This window comes from Typopeltis vanoorti, chromosome 25 (genome assembly GCF_054136105.1).
Source record: "Typopeltis vanoorti isolate ZY-2024b chromosome 25, IOZ_Tvanoo_1.0, whole genome shotgun sequence".
Classification (NCBI taxonomy): Eukaryota; Metazoa; Arthropoda; class Arachnida; order Uropygi; family Thelyphonidae; genus Typopeltis; species Typopeltis vanoorti.
Genome location: NC_143573.1, coordinates 19450917 through 19476617, shown reverse-complemented (window position 1 = coordinate 19476617; position 25701 = coordinate 19450917). Strand labels below are relative to the sequence as shown.

The 25701-nt window shown below is 38.3% G+C and overlaps 1 protein-coding gene across 2 annotated transcripts in view; it reads left to right on the top strand.

The window, feature by feature from the left end:
• LOC150092586 (fatty acyl-CoA reductase 1-like) overlaps positions 1–25701 on the top strand; it is a 190736-nt gene that overhangs the window by 119702 nt on the left and 45333 nt on the right. For both annotated transcript variants that reach the window (XM_090414701.1, XM_090414700.1), the window contains exons 10-11: positions 4115–4354; positions 24421–24550. In XM_090414701.1, the coding sequence (XP_090270827.1) occupies positions 4115–4354; positions 24421–24550 (370 nt within the window). The remainder of the gene's footprint in view (positions 1–4114; positions 4355–24420; positions 24551–25701) is intronic.

Below are 25701 nucleotides of genomic sequence, written 5' to 3'. Positions count from 1 at the left end.
TGTTATGGGAGATTTTAACTTCAGTAGTATAAATTGGAGAGAGGAAGATGCATGTAGCAATAGGGGAATGGAATTTCTAGAATTCTTGAGGGACAAATGTCTTAGGCAACATGTAACAGAGGGAACAAGAGGTTCAAAAGTTTTGGATTTGGTTATAGCATGAGAAGAGTTGATAATAACTGAATTGACGTCTCTCCCACCAGTTGGAGAGAGTGACCATATGGTGTTGACTTGGAAAATGAATAGATATGCAAGACTATCAAAGAGACAGGAACTTATGTGGAATTATAAGGCAGCTGATTATAATAGTTTTAGACGTCAACTTCGGGAAGTTTCATGAAGGGAGGAATTGGAAGGCCGGGATATCACTAGTGCATGGGAAATTGTGAAAGAATATTTGTTATCAGCAATGGTAAGTTGTATAGAAGAAGTGAAGAAGAAGAGGACGCAATTTGGAGTAAAGTGGATGACAAACAGTATTAAACAGGAATTGCATGCGAAAAAGAGGCTATGGAAGAGATATAAGGAGACAGGTGAAGAGATGCATGAGGAATATAAGACACAGGCCAGAAGAGGGACTAGTGTGGTAAGGAAAGTGAAACTGGAATATGAGAGGAGATTGGCCCTAAGATCCAAAGAAAATCCTAGGGAATTTTTTAGCTATGTGGCCAGTAGGAGGAGAAACGACTGTGGAAGAATGATATTGTGGGATAAAAATGGGAATAGAGTGACTGATGCAGAGGACATAGTGGAATTGTTCAATGAACACTTTATTGGAGGATAGTGTGTTTCAGATACTGAGTACTCTGGATGTCAGTAAAGCTGTGGGACTGGATGGTATTTCACCACGAGTTTTGAGAGAATGTGCTAGGGAATTGACAGTGCCTTTAACGTGGCTTTTCAATGAAAGTCTGGCTTTGACAAAGGTGCCCAGGGAATGGAAGGAAGGTAAGATAGTGCCATTGCATAAGGGTGGTAACAGACTGGAAGTGTCTAATTATAGGCCAGTCTGTGTGTCATCAGTAGTTAAGATCTTGGAGAAAGTAGTGAGGGACCGTATACATATCTCTGAGAATCAAAATGGATTTGTGAAAGGACGCTCTTGTTTTAGCAATATGCTAGCCTTTTATAATAAAGTTACAAGAACATTAGATGAGGGAAAGGCATATACTGCAATTTTCTTAGACTTGGCGAAGGCATTTGACAGGGTGCCACATGATAAGCTGATATTTAAATTGCAGCACTTGGGTCTGGATGTCAGATTGGTCAACTGGATTCAGGATTGGCTGTCTGATAGGTATCAGAGAGTTGTGTATGGTGGAGCAGTTTCCAGGAGGCAGAGGGTTACAAGTGGGGTCCCACAGGGCTCAGTACTAGGACCTATATTGTTTAACCTTTATATCAATGACATAGCCAGTGGATTGAAGGGGGATATTCAGTTGTTTGCGGATGATGCAATGCTGGGAAGGATTATTAGTAATAGTGCAGATGTGGTAGCCCTGCAAGAGGATTTAAATAAGCTAGATAGATGGGCAAATAAATGGGGGTTTCAGTTTAATGCAGCAAAATGTAAGGTCTTGAGGTTTGGGAAACATCGATTGGATGCTGCATACTCTATGGGAGGAGTTATACTGGAGGAAGTAGGGGAGACAAGAGATCTGGGGTTGATGATTGATAGAAACCTGAAGTTTAGGGGACATATTGTGCAAAGGTGGTGAAGGTAACACAGAGGATTGCTGCTATTATGAGAAGGACACTGACCTACAGAGATAAGAGGGTTATCATTCCGTTGTATAAGTCTCTGATCAGACCACACTTGGATTATTGTTCTCAGATTTGGTCCCCAGGATTTGAAGGGGATAAATTAACTGTGGAAAAGATACAAAGATGGTCTCAGGACTGCACAAGGATAGTTATGAGATTTGGCTGAGGGAATGTGGACTGCAGAGTTTGGTGAATAGATGGAGAGGTGATATGATTGAGACTTTCAAACTGTTGAGAGGTGGTTACAGGGTTGACACTGGGGAGTTCTTTTGCTTGGTTGAACAGTGGCAAGGAGTGATGACAAGAGGCCATCCCTGGAAGTTACGAAAGGAAACTGTGAGCAAGAGGGTAAGGAGTGGTTTGTTTGTGTGGAGGGTGGTTGAGCCATGGAATGCATTGCCTGATGGAGTGTTGGGAGCGAGAACGGTCAGTGAGTTTAAAGAGCGGTATGATAAACTTTGTGTTTCTCAGGGGGGGGACCTCCCCTCGATGAGTCTTGACAGACTTTGTCTTAGGAAGGACCTCCCTCGATGAGTCTTTTGACTCCTTGGAGGCCTGAATAATAATAATAATAATAATATGCAACTGCATGAAGAATGGATTTATGGGGACTAACTGAAAAGCCTTCCATATTACTTCTTCAAGTCAGTGTGCATCCTGTATTACTGCTTCTGAAAGAATTTCTCACTTATTACAGAATTAGTTTCTAACAATTTATGGGCACTATGCCATTATGTTATGTTACTTAACTGGCTGTATTTCCTTGCCAAATTTCACAACTGTAACTAGAGTTCAACACTGCTTTTCAACACAACTAGAGTTCAAGTGCACTGTGAATGGCATCGTTTTTACAGACATGTATGTGTAACACAGGATTACATGCTCTATAGGCCCTAAAATTTGATGGAGTTCTGAATCTTTGATTGTAAAATTGCATGCTTCTCTGAGTGTTAATGAATTATGTTGGGCACACACACACACACACATTTTTTTTTCAGAATTCATTTTTACTCAGTTGGAATATTATGAAAAAGCTTTAATGACTGATACCGAGAGATAAAAAGATGACATGATATATTTGATATATTGATAAAAAGATGACATATTTTAAGTCTCTGTAATTCTTTATATACTTCTTTGATTGTGATACTTGAAGTTGATCAATTCAATGAAACTAGTGTACTAGTATATAAAGAATTACAGAGACTTAAAATTGTAATAACAGAACAAGTACAAAAAGACAGTAACGTGTTTGAGAACAAAATGCGAGCTTGAGTTCCAGACAAACGTATACTACGCGCTGTTGCGAGTGCGCCAGTACTGAACAGAGGCAATGTGTGCATCAGAGAGATTGAAACTCAGGCTGTTGTTGATATGAGAGGAATCTAGAGAAATTTCCCTAGATTCAACAATCTTTCTCTTGAGTTCATCATAGCACACATGGATGTTAGAAGTTTGAATCCAGTTCACAATGTGTTGGCAGCCTTTGTCTGAATTAGCTGAAAAGAGAACGTGGCTAGAGAGAGCGCTAGCTCTAGTCCTGTTATAGGAGATGTCTCGACGGTGTTCTTCCAAACTTCGAAGGATGAATTGAGCAGTCTGGCCATAGTATGGCTTTCTACAATCACATAAAATCTTGTACACTCCTGGAAACTGAGTTGGGAGATGTTTCTCTTTAGGTTTGCTAAGTATTGAACGAAGTTTTGGAAGCATAGTGAAGCAAGTTTTGAAGTTAAACTTCTTGAGAATCTTTGACAGTTTTGGTGAAATAGAGCTGATGTAAGGCAAAGAGATGAGGGCTCTTGGGGAAGAGGGATCTTCAGAAGTAGTTGAGTGACTGGGGGAAAGAAATTTGTCAATTTTCTTAGGAAAGAAACAATTATTAATAAAAGTTCTTTTAAGAAAAAGGAGTTCATTTTCAATTTCTGTTTCTTCTGTAAGTAATGATTTGGCTCAGTGAGCTAAGGTGGAAATAATACCAAATTTTTGTGGGGGATAGTGATGGGAGGAAGCATGAAGGTATCTATCAGTATGAGCAGGCTTTCTAAAAATTGAGATTTTAATACTCTCAGCACATCTGGTAAGTTTCAGGTCTGAAAAGGGGAGGCAGTCATCTGATTCCAGTTTGAAGGTAAAAGAGATTTTTCCATGGCACTTGTTTAGGTGGTCTAAAAATAAATTGAGGTTGTTGACACCATCTTCCCAGATGAGAAAAATATCATCAATATAGCGATGATATATATATTTGTGTGTGTGTGTGTGTGTATATATAAAATGAAGTTTATTCATGTGAATGAAAGATGTTCACATAGTGTGGTATTTATTTTACATTTTTCAACTTTATTTACAGGCCTAGTTCCATACCGGTATATAATTGCACCTCAGGGGAGAGCAATGGTATTTCCTTGAAGAAATTTTTCAAGCTTATTGTAAAATCTCATATCATGCACCCATGTCATAAAGAATATCTTGATCCAGCCATCAATTTTACAGCAAATGATAAATGGTATTCAGTGTGCCAGTTATTTCAGCATTATATACCTGCTGTATTTGCAGATGGTTGTTTGACATTATTGGGAAAAGAACCAAGGTAATTTTCTTTTTCTTTCATACCAATTTGTATTGCTGAAAAAAATGTCTGTGTGTTAATTTAGTTTAATATTATGTCGAACACAGTCTCCATGCAGTTGCAGGATTCTTCAATGGAGATAAATGCAACTTTACTGTCTCATTCATATTTTGCTTGAAGTTGTTCAGAAATTCTGCATATATTGTACATGACGATTCATTCCACTTGCTTATTACTCTGCATGCAAAGAATATACTTCATTGTTTATAGCACCTATACTCCACTTTCAAATAATTTTCTCATTGGATTCTCTCCCCTTTTCCTCCATTATAGTGTTTAAAGAAATTACCAACTACATAAATCATCACATATGTTTATTGGATCTCAATATATTGTCCTATCTACAGCTCTAATATTGCTAAAATCACTAATTCTCCCTAGGGTCAAGTATCATCACTATGTGAAATCCACTCTTACTATTGAAGTATCTCTGTCATACCATAATTGAAATTCATTGCTGTGAATATTATCACAGCAATGAATTCAATGCATATTATCTCACTCTTGGCAAAAAAAAAAAAAAAAAAAAAAAATGTACTTGTTACTTCCTTTGCAAACTCATCCCTCAAGAGTTCTTGTAACGTTAATACAATCTGAGGGTTGATTTGCATTCATCTCTCTCTCTCCTCACATCTTGCTTACCCCCCCTTTTCTATAATGGGAAAATTCCTCTTTCCCATTATCAATGGTAGAAACATTTCTCAGGGGACATTGTCGTAAAATGATTTCATTCAAATTCATTTTGTGCTGCTTTGTTTGGCTAGTCAGGCATATTTAACATTTCTCTTTCCTTTCTGTATTCATTACTAGTTTAGCTTAACCTTCATCCTACTACTACTCATATCTACTTGTTATTGCATATGAGAAGCCATTTCATTTGTAAAGACTAGGATTTTAATTTTGTTTGGAATATACGGCCAGCCGACCTGGCTGGCCAAGTGGTTAGTGTATCCACTCTCCAGTAAAAAGGCTGCAGGTTTCAAATCCTGCTTTGGGCATGGATTGTCTGTGGAAAAACTGGTGGTGGTCAACAGTAGATGGAATTGGTGGAGTTGCGGACAGTTGGTGGATTAAGTTGGTGGAGACAGAGTTGTAGAGCAGGTGCCCTCTCTTGATGAGTCTTTGGAATCCCTGGAGGTGTCAAATAATAATACAGAATATTTGAAGTTTTTTCTCGTTGAAGGTGAATTAGTCAGTGTCATATAGAGTTGGCATGGTTTTACTCTTGAAACTTAGGTGTTATCTTTAAAAACTAAACTGACCAGTGACCACACACACACACACACCCATGCATGGATATGATTAACAAAGAAAATATACTTGTAAAGAAGTCAACAGACACCATAGTGGGAAGAACAAATAGTCATAAAACCCATCTTAATAAGATGTAGGATCTCCATTTGCTGTAATGACTGCAGCAATCCTATGAGCCATTCTTTCCACAAGCATACAAAATGGATCAATGGGAATTTTGGATCATTCTTCCTGTAGGCATGTAATAAAGTCCTGGAATGTTGTGAGACAGATGTCCCTTGATGTCACCCAATGCTCCAGTTCATCCCACAGATATTCAGTAGAGTTGATATCAAGGCTCGGCTCTGTGGAAGCCAGTCAAGTGTGGTGATGTGCATATCCACAAACCATGCAGTCACAGTAGCAGTCTTATGACATGGTGCATTGTCTTGCTGTAGAAACCCCAAATGTAGTAAGCATTACATTGGCCAGAATATTCAAATACCACTAAGAGTTCTATGTTCAGGGCACCAGAAAAAACAGGACCATACCATCACCTCCGAATTTCATAGTTAGCATATGCACGCTGATAAGAGATGTTCACTGGCATCTCCTACACCCACACCTGCCCCTCTGCTTTGTGGAAGGTGTAAGTGATTTGTCATTCCATAACACAGCTTTCCAAGCTTCCACATTGTACTATACATCTTCTTTGCACCACTGAAGATGCTGCATATTGGTTCTGGTAATGTGAGACTTGCATGTTGCATTCCTACTATGAAGCCCATGTTGTCAGTCTCCATTCTAAATGTTTATGCAGGATCACATTCTAGTCATTACCCAGAATTCTGCATTCAACATGCATGTCTGCCGATGAATAATGGTTTGACATATTACCTTCATAGCATCCTATGGTCATGTTCAGTGAGTGTGGTGGATTTTTCACTGTGGAGAACACTTGCAGTTGATTCCCTGCACTTCCATCTCAGTATGGTATCACTGATGGTTGACCTGGGATGGCCCAATTTGTCAACAATGTTCTAAACCGATAGGTCTGCAACATGGCTTCCTATCACAATGCCTCTTTCAAACTTTTTCAGTTCCCTTCTTGCAGCTATTTCACCTGGATGCAGTTGCACTGACTTCAGAGCATCATATTCCTCCAATTTATACTGGCTACAAATGCATAACTCATTACAGCATGATTAATGTTGCCCATGGATGGGTGTTCATTAACTTCTTTCCAAGCAGTTTATATTGGAATCACAAGTTATTTCATCACAAGCAACATTTAACTCTATTAACAAATTTCATAATAAACAATTTAGTGGTTACTTAAATAAGATAATGCAGAAATGAGGAGAAGAGCATCAATAATGAACAGCATAATAGCAAGAATGTATCAAAATAGAGGCTCTGAAATGGCGTCAGCTCTGAAACACTTTCCAAATTTGGGAAAACTTACAGCCAAGACAATCCAATTTAGCCCACTAGGGGACACTGTTTAGGACTCTAGGCTTGACTTCTGTTGCCTTTATTCATTCATTCTGTTGCCTCATTTGCTTAGTGTTAGTGCATGCATGCTTGTGTACAAGAGACCATCCCTGTAAGCCCTATTAAGGAGAGTGTGAGTAGGAAAGGGGAGGATAGGCTTTTGCATGGAGAATGTAGATGATTAGAATGCATTGCTTGAGATTGCATTAATTGCAGAAATGGTGAATGCTTAGTCATAGTATGAGGAGCTATGTGTAATGATATTGGGACCTCCAATGATGAGTCTTTTGATTACATGGAGGTCTGGTGATAACAATAAATTCTTTTATCCATGGAACTGCCCTAGACTGTTATAATCTTCTTCTTCTTCATGTAGCATCCTCATCGAAAGGGTGCAGCACCATGTCCTTCCAGTTCTGTTGGCGGCTTACATTTTTGTTTCTGCATAGCCCTGTGATCCTCTGTCCATGATCTTATATCTTCAAGCCATATTCTTCGTTTTTTGCCTCTTGATCCTTTTCCCAGAATTTTTCCTTCTAAAACTGTTAGTATCCTCTGTCCTGTTGAACCTCTCGGTACATGTCCTGCCAATCTCATCTTTCTCTGGATCATTTCCTGTAATAAAGATCTCTGTGTTCTCATTCTCTGTAGGACATCAGTATTTGTCACATGTTCTGTCCATGAGATTTACAGAGCTCTCCTATAGCACATTTCAAAGGCCATTATCTGTTGTCTTACTCTCTTCTTGAATATCCAGGTCTCACTTCCATATGTGAAAACTGGCCACGCTAATGTTATCATTCTTTTCTTTGTCTCGATACCCACAGAACTTCTGAGCAGCTCTTTATTTTTCCAGAAGGCATCTTTAGCTATTGCTGTTTTTATTTTTATTTCTTTATCTTGCTTTCCATCTGCAGTAACGTAGGTGACTAAATATTTCTATTCTGTTTATGTTCAATTTTCATATTGTTTATGAATATTTCTGGCTCGGATCTGTTTTCTTTTGAGATTTCCATAAATTTGGTCTTTTTTGCATTTATATCTAATCCAAATTCTTTACCTTCTTCAACTATTAGCTGCAGTAATTTGATTAATTTGTTTCTGTTTTCTTCTATTAGAATGGTTCTTTTTCTGCTATTAGTTCCATTGATACTAATTCCTATTTTTTTTGTGTCACTGTCTCACTATAGATATAGATTTGATGAAAGGATACACCCTTGTCTAACACCTCTTTTTATTTTCACTACAGAAGCCTTAGAGTTAAACAGCTGAATTTTCTGTTTGGTGTAAATCATTTTTATAATCTCTTAAGTACATGATCTTCTATGTCTAATTTATCTAATATATTGAACATTTTATTATGTTTTACCTGGTCAAAGGTCTTCTGAAAGTCTATGAAGCATATGTAAATATTCTTATTTCTTTGAAGTGATCTTTCTATTAGTATTTTTAGTTTCAGAATAGCATTAATGATTCCCATTCCTCTTCTGAAGCCTTTCTGTTGTTCACTCAATTCACCGATTAAGGCTCTTTCAATTTGTTTGTTAACAATGGTTAAAATAATTTTAGATGCATGAGATATTAGGCTCACAGTTCTGTAATCCTCACAATTTTGTGCATTACTTTTCTTTGGAATTGGTATGCAGATGGATGTTGTAAAAAAAATTCAGGTAATTCTATTGTTTTATAGATATTTTGATTGGATTCCACTAAATAGTTATTATTGCCAGGCAAAGCTTTCAGCAGCTCAGCCAGGATATTATTGCACCCAGGGGATTCTATTTGATATCTTTTTAACGAGAACCCATCCGCAAGAGGTTGATCAACCTATAATACACTAATACCATGGATGGGCAATAAGGAACTTATTTGCATTTGATTTTAAAAGTTGTGGGTTGTATTCCTCAGGAAACACATGTGAAAGACTGCTTCAAAGGGCAGCAGTGGAAAGAATAAACGAAGAAGAGGAGAAATTTGTTTTATGGGTTTGGAGTTGAATTGTCTGAGTATTGGTTAGCTGCTGCATGTGTTTGGACAGATATGCAAAAGGTTGGAAGAATTATTGATGCCAGTTCTGATGAAAAGTGGCCATGGAAATATTTACAGAAGATGCAGGCTGCAGAGACTGAATGAGTAAGTGGAGTGTGTTGTGAGAAAGTGGTTGTCAATCATTCTAACTGCTCTTTTCTGTATAGAATTCCATATTTTCAGGGAGTGCTTAGGTGCACCACACCAGATATGAGAGCAGTATTCAATGGTCAAGCAGATTTGTGATTTGTATAGGGCTGTGTTTTGCTAGCATTGAGGTTGATAATGTTATCCAAACCCTATTGATGAATACTTTGAAGATCAGAATTTAATATAGTAGAGATTAGAGTTCTGGAGGTTGTGGCAATTTGTGCATTGTAGGGTTTGTGAAACATAAAGGTGAGGTGCAATGCGCTGTCATCATCTAAACCAGGGGCCAGCAAACTTTTTAGACCATTGATCCCTCATCGATCCCCATCATGTTAAATAAATGAATAAATGTTATCAATAATAAATTTCTCAATTTAAAAATAATAATTCCTTCACCCTTTTACTTCATTACTGCTTCTCGATAAGAAATATTTGAAGAAATTTAAAGGAAATACTTAAAGAAATTTTTATAAAGAACATTAAAAATTTAAACTTCCTTTTGAACCCTAGACATTTATCAACCCCCCCCCCACATACATTGGATAGCCACATTGACCTCCAGGGGTTGATATCAACCACTATTTGTTGTATAGAAAAAAGATAAGGAGTCATCCACTATCACTTGAAGTGTCTGGCCAGAAAGCTGGTCACCCAATCAGAAGTCTGGGAAGACCAAATGAGGAGTTTTCTCAATAGACTTTTGTGCCAAACTCAATCAAAAGCCTTGAAAATATTAAGAGAGATTTGCAAAACATTTCCCATTGTGTTTGTCCAGAGATGGGTAACATAGTTTAGTAGATCTCCTGTTGATTGATAGAATCCATACTATCAGTCATTTATTAGATGAGATTCTTCAAGTTGGCATAAAGCGAGAGTCAACACTAGGCAGGGCATAGACCCTTAGAACAAACAATTGGAGGGATGCCATGAGGCCAGGAGATTTTTTGGTATCCAGTTTGAGCAATTTTTATTTTTATTTTATTTTTTTTATTTTTTGTGAAAGGTTAGATGTGGCATCGAGTGTTGAGTGTTTGGAATGGTTCAGGAAATTTATCATGATCAGTTATGCAAGAATTGAAGGAGAAGTAGGAAGCCAGGAAGATGGCTTTTTCTATGAGAGATGATGCAGTTGTATCATCTGGGTGTAGTAGTGGTGGGAGCAGTGTTGGGCAGAAGTTAAGACAATGGCTTTGGCTAGAGCCCAGAAGGCATAGCTGTTGTTTAAACAGGATGCACATTTCCTGCTTTTAGCTCTCTCAAAATCAATTTTCATGTTGATAATTTTATTGCAGTTATTCTGGGCTTTGGTGTAGGCTATATAGGAAGATGGAGTTTTTGAATGCAAGCTAGTTGCGGTATGTTGACTCTTTTGTACAGTCTTGACACCTATGGAAGAACCAAGACTAAGATAGGTGGACTAGAGGGGAGCGGGGAATAAATGTTTCCGTGCCAATGAGCATTATTTCAGTCATTCTTTCTACACATAGATTTGGCTAAGGTGCCAGAAACAGTAATCTTACCAAGGAAATGAGGCATAGAAGTTGCAAAGATCATCCCACTTTCATGGAAATGAGGCATAGAAGTTGCAAAGATCATTCCACTTTGCTTTCTGGTAATTATTATTATTATTAAACAAGACCTCATGGAGTCAAAGACTCATCTGGGAGGTCCTTTTATCACACACATCTCATCATACTGTGTCTTAAACACACTCAAACTCCTTGCAGACACCACACTCTCAGGCAAGGCATTCCAATCATTCACAACTCTGCACGAAAAAACCTGCCTCTCACTCCCCTATTCACACCCACTTTATACAGTTTCCAGGGGTGACCTCCGGTTCTCCCTTGATCTCCCACTATTCTCTGTAGAACTTCTCCACCATTGATCCAATAACAACCTCTTACCAACTTGTAGGTCTCTATCATATCTCCCCTCTTCTTTCTCTCCACCAGACTCTGCAAATTGCACCTTCTCAATCTTTACTCATACTCGACATTCCAGAGGTTACAAACTAGCTTAGTCAGTCTCCTCTGGACCATTTCCAACATCTCTTCATCTTTCTCAAAACCCAGTGACCAAATCTGGGCACAATAGTCCATGTGTGGCCTAATCAAAGCCTTATACAATGGAACAAGCATCTCCCTACTTCTATGTCAGTGTCCTCCACATCATCCCCAGAAGCCTTTGTGTTGTCTTCACAAATTGGGCGATGTGTCCCCTAAATTTTAGATCCTTATCTACTATCACCCCAAGATCTCTTATTTCCTCTATCTCCAACAATATATTCTCACCAAGCATAAATTCTGCATCCCATCTTTGTTTTCCAAATTTTACATTTTGCAACATTGAACTCACATCCCCATTTCCGTGCCCAATCACTCAATTTATTCAAGTCTTCTTGCAAGGTCACAACATCATCACTACTCTTTATGGTTCGTCCTAACTTTGGATCATCTGCAAACAACTGAATATCTCCATCCAAATCTTTGCCAATATCATTAATATACAAGTTTAACAGTAATGGCCCTAAAACAGACCCCTGAGGCACTCCACTAGTGACTTTCCTTTTCCTGCATATTGCTCCCCCATACACAACTTGTTGATGCCTATCAGATAGCCAGTCTCCAATCCAATGCACCAATCTAATGTCCAACCCCATCTGCTCTAGTTTGACTGTCAATCTATCAAGAAGTACTCTATCAAAAGCCTTTGCGAAATCCAAGTATATTACTGTGTATCCTTCTCCTTTGTCCAAGGAAGCAGTCACTTTATTGTAATAAGTAAGTAGATTACTAAAACATGACCTCCCTTTAGCAAATCCATGCTGTCCATCAAAGATTATACCATTGCTGTTAACCCAACTCTGGATCCTAGTTCTCACAAGCTTCTCCAACAATGTAACCACAACACCTGACACACAGATAGGCCTATAGTTTGATGCTTGAGTTCGATCACCTCCTTTATGAAGTGGCACACCACACATTCTGCAATAGCTGTCTTTATACCATTTTCTCCAATCAATGTCATCCTTCCATATTTATTATTATTATTATTGTTGTTCCGGGAAACTCCAAGGAGTCGACAGACTCATCGAGGGAGGCCCTAACATCATGTGAAGAACAACTATTCAACATTCACACAGTATCTATCATACCTTGCCTTGAACTCATTCACGGTCGTAGCACTCACAACAGACTCTGGAAGCTTCTTCCACTCATTTACCACTCTCCAAGTAAAGAACCTAGCTCTAACACCCTTGTCAACCATGCTCTTGCCCAGCTTCCATGCATGGCCCCTAGTCCTCCCACCACCAGTCATATTTTCAAAAATATCTTCTGGATCAATCTTATAAAAACCCTTCAGTAATTTGAATGTCTCAATCATATCACCCCTCCTTCGCCTATCGTCCAATTTCTGCAACCCACAAATCTTCAACCTATTCTCTTAAGGTTCATTCCACAGACCTGCTATCATCTTCGTCATTCGTCTCTGCACCCTCTCCACTTCCTACCCATCATGAAGAAACCCTGGTGCCCATAGCTGGGCACAGAAGTCCAGATGGGGTCTCATCAAGGCTCGATACAGAGGAACAACAACTTGCCGGTCACCCTTCTCCTTAAATTCCCTCCATAGTTGTTTCTTTTTTTGCAACTCAAGCTTAATGGTGTTGTTCATCCATTTAACCCCTACTTGATTTATTATTCGGACTCTAGGTATACAGTCAGCCATTGCTTCATGCAAACATTTCTTAACTACCTCCCATGCACTATCAACTTCTAGTCCTTGCAGTTGTACATGCCATGGCACTGAACCAATCAAACTCCTAAGCTTGTCATACTTTCCAGCCCGATAATTCCACATGTACCCTGTCTTAATTGAAAATTCTACACCTTTAGCCACCTCCCAAGTTAAGACCCTATGATCACTCTCACCGATTGGTGGCAATGTGGTCATATTTGTTACAGCCAAATCCTCACATGTAATTACTAGGTCAAGCACTCTCTGACCCCTAGTATTTTCCATTACATGCTGTCGCAGATAGTTATCCCTTAATAACCGCATAAAATCCAGTTCCTTCCTCCCGTGTGTCCTCTCCTCACTCCAATCAATGCGACCATAGTTGAAATCTCCCATAATAATCACTCTCCTTACACCCATTTCTTCTATTTGCTTGTGCATACTGTCTCCACCATCTTTTCCATCACCTGGTCTATAGCAGCACCCAATTGTATATTTAGTTCTGCTAGCCACCATCTCACACCAAATGGCCTCAAATGTGCTCTTTTCTCTATCCTGCAATTCAACTTCTATTTTCCTTGGCTGTAGCTCATCAGTTATCATCAACAATACTCCTTCCCCATTTTATTCTCCCTGTCATTCCTGAACACACTATACCCATCACATTCAATCCCACTAGTTATATCATCTACAGTAAGCCATGTTTCATTTCACTAATACCTATAACCTGTGGTCTGGAAGTGCCAACCATGGCCAAAAACTCTTCCTTCTTGTTCCTAATACTCCTAGTATTAGTGTACATGAATTTAAGACCTCCATTAGCCCCAACCCTACCTTGATGCCTTATATTAATTATCCCACTCAGATTTGTTGTCCTTATTTGCTCTGGCATATTATATTCATTCTTACATTCAACTGCCTCCATAAGGACTGTATCTCTACCCCCCCCCCCTTAACAAATCTAGTTTCCCTGAATTTGCACATCCACTACATTCAGCAACACTTTCTCAAGTCTTCTTACACCGTAACCATTCAAATGCAAGCCATCCATCTTATATAGATCCTTTCGCCCATCAAACTCACTCCACACATCCACAAATTCCACACCACTCGTCATACATAACCCACACATAAAGTCATTCGCAATTATAGCCCTCCTTTTAAACATTTCACTGTCATACCGTGGCAAAAGACTAATCATTCTAACTCTCTCACTCTTTTCTTTTGCTACCTCAAACAATTCATTCAGGTCTTCTATCATTTCCATTTTATCTCCTTTCAAATCATTTGTACCTGCCACAACAATCATTTCTTTCACCCTTTCCTTTTGCTCTCTAATAGACTCAGTTACGTCCTTTATGGTCACACCAGGTTGGTACGATTTTGTCAAATCCTTTACTAACACACCTCGTACTAACGAGTCTCCATACAGCACTCTATCCTTCATTTTGTTCATGTTCACATTCATACGTCTATTTTTCCTGTCATACCTTTTATTATTGGTTGGTTCATTCAGTCTACTTTTGTTCATGCACTCTAGCTGCTGTTTTGCTCTTTCTATCGCACTATTCAACAACGCGATCTCACTCAATGCATCTATCTCATCTTTTTTGTTCTCTGAGAAACCATTTATGCTATCATTCACACTTTCTACATTCACACTCTCACAATTTTCATGTACAACCTTGCCGTTTCTTGTTATATCCCTATTTCCTTCATTCTGAAGGTTGACAAAAATATCACACTCACGATCCGAAATACACTTCAATTCCTCATTCTGCTTACATTTTCTACACACATTCAATCCTTTACTATCATCTAACCACACTCCGACCGCACTCCGCAAAGCGTACATTTCACAGCTAGTACACTGACTCATTTCTTTTATGCTACCATTCTTTGATAACGATGGTGAACCTTCATTACTGGCCGCCATTTTCCTTCGCACAGGTGTCATACTTATTTGCAACATGTTTTGTCAAATTATACGTTATAACACACCAAAAATAGATGCACTAAAATACGCAAGGCAAACAAAACAAAACTACACAATATTAAGTAATTTGTATCGATAACTGAAAATGATACTTATCTTATCTGGAGCTTGCACGAACACTACAAATTCATCTAGTGATGAATTCATTACGAATTCATCTAGCGGCGACTTCCCGACATAGATTATGTTATAAAACACTTTAGTACACTTCTTCTTCTTCTTCTGCAGCTTCTCCCACCTAAGTGGGGTCACTGTTTATTATGAGTCTCCTCCACACCTTCCTGTCTTGGGCTGTCACCACATCTAAGTTCTTCATCTTCAAGTCCTCTTCTACCAGCTCCCTCCATCTCTTCTTTGGCCGCCCATGCTTCCGCCTTCCTTGCACATCCATCTGCATGACCCTTCTTCCCACATATTCGTCCTCCCTCCTCATCACATGACCAAACCATCTCAACCTTGCCTCCTGTATTTTCGCTCCTAAGTTCGTAACTTTCACTGTTCCCCTCACATAGTCATTTCTCAGATGATCCTTTCTGGTCACACCGCACATCCACCTAAGCATTCTCATCTCTGCTACTTCCATCCTGCTAATGTTATTTTTCCTCAGGGCCACAGTTTCTATAGCATATGTCATAGCTGGCCTCACTACTGTCCTATAAATTTTGCCTTTCAGATTGATCGGCACCCTCTTATCACATAACACTCCAGCCATCTCCCTCCAGTTCCTCCAACCTGCTTGTATCCTGCATCCCACTTCCTTCTCACCTCCTCCATCTTCTTCCACTGTCGAACCTAAGTATCTAAAGTCTCTCACCTTCCTGATGACATTTCCTTCCAGCTCCAGGTCTGTCTCGTGGCCACCGCCCACTGCGCAACACATATACTCTGTCTTACTTCTGCTCAGTCTCATACCTCTCTCTTCCAGTACTTTAGTACACTAACCACGCTAATAAAGCTCCAATAATATACCAAAATTACACACTTAAGTCCATTAAATTGAATCCAAAACATCAATAAATCAACAATCATTCTTTCTTTTGCTGGCTATCGAAAGAACTCCCTAGGATTCTTTTTGATTTCATTGGCTAACTGATGTTCATACCTCTCTTTAGCTATTCTCACCAACCAAGTCACCCTCCTTGCCTGATCTTTGTCGACCTCATGAAATTGGTTATTTCCAATTCTCTTATGCAATGCCTTTTTCTCTGTATAGCATGCTTAATCTCTTTATTCATCCATCTCACACCCACCTTATTTAACCTTCTCACCCTTGGAATACATTTAGACATTGCATCTACTAGATAGTTTTTGAAAATCCTCCAAGCTGCATTGATCTCTTTTCTAGCTAACTCCTCATTCCATACTACACCTGCAAGCTGTCTCCTGAGCTCTTCATAATCCCCCCCCCCCTTGTAGTTCTACATATACCCTTTTCTCACAGGGGTCCTCGCACTGCTGGCAATGCTATACAACACATGGATGTGAGTGTTTGTGTTGCATCATGGCAGAAGAGATCTGCACTACATTGTGGTCTGATCTGCCTGGAGAACAGACATTCACAGTGTACTTAGATGGGTCACTGGTGAGGAAAAAATCTAAGGTGTTTGGGAAGTGGTTGAGATTGTCTGGCATTCTGTTGGGCATGTGGACAATTTGTATGAGATGATTTGTGATTGCAAAAGTCTCAACCTCTGTACATGTTTGGTCTGCACGGTTGGAAGCAGGCAGCCAGCTGATGTTTTGGATATGAATTATCTGAGGAAGATGACTTCACTGTTTAGAGAGTTGATTGAGAATAATCAACATTTAAGGAAAATCAGTCGAAATGTTCAGAGTGGTTGTTGGCATTAGGGAGTGGAAGAGACAGCATGTGAATTTAGTAGAATGAGGTAGGGTGATTTTTAGTCTAAGTAGGTCCAAATTGAGAGATTCCAGGTTGGATATTCTCTGGCGTAGTATATTGGAGCCAACATATGCGCAGACCCCACTTCTGAGGTGATATAAGTTAGTGTGTAGTTGGGAAAGCAGAGATGAGTAGTGTTTAAGGAGATTAATATTTGAGTTTGTCAGGAAGAGTAGGTGAGGTTTTGCAGACTGAATGTGGAAGTGAACATCATTAAGGTTAGAACTGATGTTGTGTATATTTGTGAAATGGATCTGGAAGGTTCTATCAAGTTTGCTTTTGACCACATGGGCCGCTGCCCCACATGTTCCCTATGCAGTGTTTAGGATCAGGTTTTCACTCTGGTTATTTACAGAGGTTGATTTTCTCTAGTAGCCCTTCCTTATAATTGATTGTCCATACTTCTTCTCCACTTTAACATTTCTCTTCTATGTCTTTCGTAATTGCTGCCTTTTTTTTTTTTTTTTTTTTTGCACTGTGCAAAAGTCATCTCTGGCTAGGTTTGTACACATGATACAGAGCTGGTGCCTTCCAACTTGCTGTTCATGGCTGATATTAATGTTGATCTACTTGTCAAGATATCACAGGATATCTTCTCAAAGGCATAATAGAAAAGAAATTGTTCCTTTTTTGAATTGAATTTCTGGAATTAGTCCAGAAATTCAGTTTTTTTATTTCTATATTATGTTCAATTATATATTGCTATAGTTAAAATCTTCCATAATCATCACTATCATTGAGTAATTTGCTTTAACATTTTCTATTCATCACCCTCCATTTCCTAGCCTACAAAGTTTTCTTCTTTGAAGGAATACAGCTGATCTTTTATCCTAAGTAACACTTAACAACACACACATTCATCCTTCCTTTCCTTCTGAAATATGTTAAACTCTTCTGTTCTTCTCAGGACATAATTTGTTGTGAAGCACATTTCACTGATACCAATAATCTTTGGACAGGTAAAGCTATCATTACCAAAATCGCATTCTCTTTATTCCAGATATTCCTGACATACTTTCCCCAGACTTCATTCAGCACTGCATCCTCCTATTTTCCAAGCCATAATTCCCACACAAAGCTACTTTTTTCTCTTCACCAAGACAATATAGTTTCTGTGTCCTTATTTCCTTTTCCAGAGAATAATTGCCTGCCTACTTCCATGTTCAAAAATGTAACTAATCTTTGCATGCAGCTCATTTCTATCATGAATTCATTTCAATCATCTGCATATTTCAGACCTCTCTTTTTATACATTCTCACTATCCAATCATTAATTATTGCTACACTTAACTCTAATCATATCTGGGAAGTACAGTCACTACTTACCTAACATTTCACACTTTTCTGATGTACAATCTCTCATGTAAATTTCTCAATATCGAATTCATAGGGTTTCAAATCATTTGTATGAACTATTATTATCATGTCATCCACATTCTTACCTCACTTACCTGCCTTATTAACTTGCTGTTGTTCTTCCAAACAATCACCTCCATCCTACTTTGCACACCCATAGCAAATCACTGAAAACTCCACTCATTTCCCTCTTTCTTCTTCAATCTCTCAATATTTTTTCTCTTTCTCCTATCATCACTATCTCTTGCTCCTATACTCTCTCTCAAACTTCTCTCATTTCCTCTTTCTCTAGGTCTACCATTCTTTCATTTCCTTCTCTCATGCCTGCAACTACTCTCATTTCTACTTATGTTTGCCTTGGATCAGTTAACCTCTCAAGTCCGAACTTTCAACCCTCAAGATCTCTAGAATGCATTTTGAGATGAAATGAAGATCTGTGGGTTGCAGAAGTTGATTAATATGCAGAAAAGATAGGCTATAGAAGCAGAAGTTACTAATGAATTTTATAAAATAGATGCACAAGAAATTAAGTATACAACAGGAAGGGAAAATAAGAACAAGGAACATGGTTGAAAGTTAAGAGTGTAGTTAGTAAGGATGTCAGGACCAGATTTTTTCTTGGACAGCAATGAGAGTGGAATAGATTACCTGAACTAGTAACTAGTTGAGTAGATTATTAGTGATGAGTTTGAGAGGTATGATAGGGATAATAGTGAGGGAAGGCCTCCACTGATGACATCTGAGACTCCATGAAGGTATCAAATAATGATGATTCTTTCTTTGTACGAGGGTGGTCTGAAAAGTTCTCGGCCTAACAATGAAAAAATGAATTTATAATTTCAAAATTATATTTAAATTTCGATATAATCTCCCTTGAGTCTAATACATTTATTCCAGCGATTCTCCAGTGCCACTCTCCAGAGGAACATTATCTTGTTCCTCTGCAAAATACCCCTTTACAGCTGCAATCACCTCTTGATTCTAAGAAAAACGCTGACAGCAAGGAAGAGTTTTAGTTTTGGGAAGAGATAGAAGATCCAGTTTTCTTCTGTAAACTGGATCTTTTCTCATGAATTTTTTCATCTAGTCTGGTTAAAAGATTGGAATAATATTCCCCGGTTGTTGTTTTTCCCTTTTCAAGATAATTAATAAACAAAATGCCTTTAGCATCCCAAATGTGTCTCTGGATCCTCTCCACCTCCTCCCCATCAAGAAGAAACCTTAGTGCATAATCTGGGCAAAGTAGTCTAGATATGGTCTTATCAAGGCTCAATACAGAGGAACAATAACTTGTTTGTCTCTGCTTGTTAAAGCATTTTTCAGCAACCAAGTGATTTGATGAACTGATATAGGCACTTTTGATGTGCCCGCTAAACCTCAACTCCCTATCCACCAACACTCCCAAGTCCCTGGCCTTTTCAATCTCCTGGAGTGGTTCCACCAATGTGATATACTGCTGCTAATCTTTTCACCTCAAAATACATAACTTTACACTTTGCCACATTAAATTGACATCCATTCTCCTTAGCCCAGTCCTCCAAACTATCCAAATGATTTTCCAATATTTTGACATCCTGTGCACTCACTATTGCTCTACCCAACTTTGCATCATCAGCAAGCAAATGAACACTTAGTCTCAGATCCTTTCCTATATCGTTAATGAACAAATTGAAAAGTAGTGGTCCAAGAACAGAACCCTGTGGCACATCACTAGTCACAGGCTGTCTTTTGGACTCTACTCTAGAATAAACCACTCTGGATATATCTCCATCAACCACCCTCCTATTCATCTCACCAACATATCCAACCCCATATGCTGCAGTTTACTGGTTAGAATTCTATGTGGTATCCTGTCAAAGGCCTTAGCAAGGTCCAGTAGAATCACTGTAAACCCATTACCCTTATCCAGTTCAGCCTTCCCTGTGTTATAAAACCTGAGCAAGTTACTGAGGCATTATCTACCCTTCACAAAACCATGCTGTACCCCATACAGTATCCCATTTTCAACTATCCAATCCTGTATTTTTCTCTTGACTATTTTCTCCAAGACCTTGACAGTGATTCCTGATATGCTAATCGGTCGGTAATTTACAACAGCACTCTTGAAACCTTTATGCAGTGGAACTAATTTCCTCTCTTTCCACCCTTACAAGAAGTCTTCAATATTCCTGTGTATCCTTCTCCTCTGTGCAAGGAAGCAGTCACTTTATTGTAATAAGTAAGTAGATTACTAAAACATGACCTCCCTTTAGCAAATCCATGCTGCCATCAAAGATAATACCATTGTTGTTAACCCAACTCTGGATCGTAGTTCTCACAAGCTTCTCCAACAACTTAACTACAACACCTGACACACAGATAGGCCTATAGTTTGATGCTTAAGTTCGATCGCCTCCTTTATAAAGTGGCACAATCTTGCCCTCCTTCCACTCCTTAGGGACTTGGCCGAGTGAAAGACTCGTATTGAAACAAATATGTCAATCAAGTCCCACAGCCTTATTAAATTCTAGTTTACTCAACTCCCCATACACCTCTTGCTCACTTACAGTCAGTCTCTCCTCCCCATCATCTACTGCTCTCAATCTCTCCATGAAGTCACATTCACAAGATTGAAAGACTTTTATGAATTGCTCATTAAGTATCTCCACCACACATTTTGCAACAGCTGTCTTTATACCATTTTCTTCTATCACTGTCATCCTTCCATAATCATTCTTTCTTTTGCTGGCTACATATCGAAAGAACTCCCTAGGATTCTTTTTGGCTTCATTAGCTAACTGCTGTTCATACTTCTCTTTAGCTACTCTCACCAACCAAGTCACCCTCCTTGCCTGGTCTTTGTAGACCTCATGAAATTGGTTATTTCCACTTCTCTTATGCTGCCTCCACAATGCCTTTTTTCTCTGTATTGCATGCTTAATCTCTTTATTCATCCATCTCACACCTACCTTATTTAACCTTCTCATCCTTGTAATACATTTAGACATTGCATCTACTAGATAGTTTTTGAAAATCCCCTAAGCTGCATTGATCTCTTTTCCAGCTAACTACTCATTCCATGCTACACCTGCAAGTTGTCTCCTGAGCTCTTCATAATCATTCCCCCCTTGTAGTTCCGCATATACCCTTTTCCCACAGAGGTCCTCGCACTGCTGGCAACCACCGAGGTAATCACCTCATGGTCACTCTCACCAATTGGTGGATGATTTGACACCCCATTTATATTTACATCCTCTGATGAGATGACCAAATCCAAGACCCTTAATCCTCGTGTGCCCTCTGTTACATACTGTCTGAGGTAGTTATCCCTCAAAAACTCGAGAAACTCATTTTCTTTCTTTACTTCCAGTTGCTATCTTATCATTCCAGTCTATATTGCCATAATTAAAATTGCCCATAATGATCACCCTTTTCTTATTTGCTTGACTAATTTGATTGTACATTTCATTATCGCCACCATCCACATTACCTGGTCTATAACAACATCCAACCAAGTATTTGTTTCCATTCACCTCCATCACATACCATACTGCCTCAAAACCACTGGCACTATTTCCCTCTTCCAACTCTACTTTGTATGAACATAACTCTTTCTCTATCATCAATAGCACTCCCCCTCCCTTTTTACTCCTTCTTTCCTCACAAAATACATCATACTCTTCCATCTCTATTCCTGTCAGGATGTCATCCTCTTCCAACCATGTCTCACTTATTCCAACAATCTTTGGGTGAACAGATGCAATTAGTGCAACCATTTCGTCTGGCTTATTTCTTATACTTCTAGCATTTGTATATAAACACAACAGCTCATTTCTGGATCTACAGTTAGTTCAACTGATACCACTCACTCGATGTGATCTCTCCATGCTTGACTGGGGCCGTTTCCCTTTCTGCTTCTTCATTTTAAAACCCTTTTCAATTCCTACTGTTTCCTCTTGAATCTCTGGTCATCCCATTCCTTTCCTGCCTACATATGCTCACCTCCTCTTGGAGCATCCACCTTTCTCATGCTGTGTGCCCCTGTTCACCCTGAGCCTCCCCATTTCCCTGCTCCTCTTGTACACCCATTCTCTCATTTTCTATACTCATACCCTCACTTCTTTACTTTTTTTTTCACTTCTCTACCTTCCAGTAGTAGTAGTCTCTCCAAGTGACTCACACCATAACCACTCAAATGCAGTCCACCGCTCCCATACAGCTCACTTCGTCCCTCAAAATCATTCCACACATTAACAAACTGTACTCCCTTCTCCTCACACATTTCAGCCAGCATATCATTCATAATCCTTGCTCTTTGCCTCATTTCACCACAGTCATACCTATGCAACATGCTAACTACCCTTCCTGTCACACTATTCTTTTTTATCCTTCTAAGCAGCCTCCTGATATCTATTCTGACACACTCTTTGTCCTCTCTCAAATCATTCGTACCAATTAATACAATTAACTCTTTTGCTCTCTCCTGCCACAATACCAATGCCTCAATCACTCTACTTATTTTAGCGCCTGGAAAACATACCTTGTGCATTCTATCCTCCAGCACACCTTTAATAATGGAGTCGCCATACAACGCCACTCGCTCATCTTTTGTTAACTCTTTCATTGTATCATTATTTATTTTAATAGTTTTTACCTGAATTTTCTTAATTTCATTCCGCGTCCATTTCATTTCTTGCCTCATCCAATCCAATTAAACTTCCGAATCTTGCGACACATTCTCTCTATCATTCAATCTTTTTAACTTTCTAACTCTCAACTTCCTCTTCTCACTTTCACTCTCATTCATTCTTCTTTGTTTCTGTACTTTCGGTCCAACATGCATCCAACTTTTGCTATCATTCTTCCCATTTTCACACTCATTCATCTTTCTTTGTTTTTGTACGTTCGGTCCAACGTTCGCTATCATTCTTCCCATTTTCACACTCATTCATCTTTCTTTTTTTCTGTACTTTCAGTCTAGCATGCGTTGAACTTTCGCTATCATTCATTCTTTTTTCACTATCATCCATTCTTTCGATTTTTTTTTACTTTCGATTTCTGCGTGATGCCATTTCTAGTTTCATTCATTCTCTCAATTTCGTTTCCTTCCACCACTCTCACCTCACTTTTGTCTCAAATCGCTCTTTTTCTTTTTTTCTGATTTTTTAACATTTTTTTGACTCTCTTTCGCACCATCCTTCTCTTTCAAACGTGCACTCATTTTCCCTACAATCTCGCTACTAACACTTTCTCTCATCAATTTCATATTTGCATTCATCAATTCCTCGTCCATGTCACACTTCGCACACACCCTCCTTCCATCCTCACCAAATATCCACAAATCATTTATGTAATCAAAAGAATACATATAACAGACCTCACACATAACGAAATGACTGAAATCTAAATTAAAGTCATGGAATGTCAATGCCACCGCCATTTTTTGCAAGTTATTAAGTCTAATAACTATTTCGTAATTAAGTTTTGGCAAAAAAAAAATCCCCCACACTAATAAAACCACTAGCGCACAACGTTTACAGCCTCTCTTACTAAAACAATTACGCATATATATTTAATTATTCCTAGAAAACTTATCCCAATCAGTAGCTCTTCTTATACATGTCAATGCATTCTTATACATCTTCTTATATATGTTCCCTCCCATAGAAACTATGCTGCATAGACTCGAGCAAAATCATTTGTTGTACTGCTAAACACAGTAACTAAAAACAACTGTTCTAACATTTGTCGAAATTTTCAATTATATGAAATAACTTTGTTTTGATTGTATTTGAAATTTTCAATGTCATTAAGACATCACAAATGCTAACTTCAAATAAAATTCTACCAAAACAGTTGCAACTAACATGCTGTATAAACTGTGTCGGCGAGTCCCCGCCCCCCCCAATGTGAATCAGCACACAAATGGTAACGAGAAGTCTTGTGGGTACAATAAACATGCAAAACACTTTCCGACGTGAATGTGTTAATCGAAAGGTAAAATAGTGCTTATATTGTTCCTGAATTATTACTTGCAAATCGAAGTGATAGATTACTGCTACGTATTAAATGTATTTTAAAAATGTATTTGCAGAATTCATAATTGTTTGAAAATTCAAAATTAAGAAGATATGTTTTTTGTTACAGATTGTTACCTGTATACAAGAAGCTTCATTATGCTCTAAATATAGCTGGATATTTCTTCTCACATGAATTTAAATTCTGTAATAGTAATGTTCATATGCTGAATTCAGTTATACATGCTGAGGATAAAAAGGTAAATTTATGATCTATTGTTTGATAATATATTTTCAAATTATACATATTAATCCAAAGCTTGTAAGAAGACAGGCAGAAGAAATAAGAATTTTTACATGAGATTCAAGTGAAATGATTAATAAATAATTATCATCTTAAGTAAACATCTCACAGCAGGCTACTTGATCATTAACACATTAGTCATATTGTAGCATTTAACTCATTCATACTTTCCATGTTCATAACACAATCTGGTTGTACAATCTACTCATCATGTTCTTCGTACTGTTAAACAACTTCCAAGCACAGCCTGTCACTCTTTTTTCTTCTCTTCTCTTTGACTCCTTGAATAACCCTTTTGTATTAATCTGGTAAAATCCCTTCATTAGCTTGAATGTCTCTATCCTATCACGTTTATTCTTCCTATTCACTAAACTCTGTAATCTTTTTCCATCATATAACCAACATTCTAGAGTCCTGATATTGTCTTAGTTATTTATCTCTAGAATGATGTCTCTAGGGTATCCTCATTACTGAAGAAACTGGGTGACCATATTTTTGCGCTGTGGTGTAAGCTCAACTGTGTGCTCCCAACTAAAATAGTCCTGGGAAAAACAGCCTATGAACCCACTGAACCAACTAGTTTGTTATATATATATATATATATATATATATATATATATATATATATATTATTATTATTATTGTTACATGACACCTCCAGGGAGTCCAAAGACTCATCAAGGGAGGGCACCTACTCTACATCACTCTCTGTCTCCGCCACTCAATCCACCAACTACACCAATGCCATCTACCATCCACCACTTCCACAGACAATCACAAACATCCATGCCCACATTGGGATTTGAATCCCAGCCTTTTGGCTGGAGAGCAGATAAGCTAACCACATCTACTATTTAAGAACATACTCATTATTTATTTTGTGTTTTTTTTTTTTCATGACATTAACATTATTAACACATGATAGATATTATAACTACTTATAATATGTAATGGTATTTAAAATTAATGTATAACATATTGTAATTAATTAAAAAAATGTTTTTCATGCTAGCACATTAAGAATATCCCCGTTATTTATTTATTAATTATTTTTCACGACGTTTTCATGAATGATTCAAATGTTACTGGGTAAAAGACCTCTGTGAG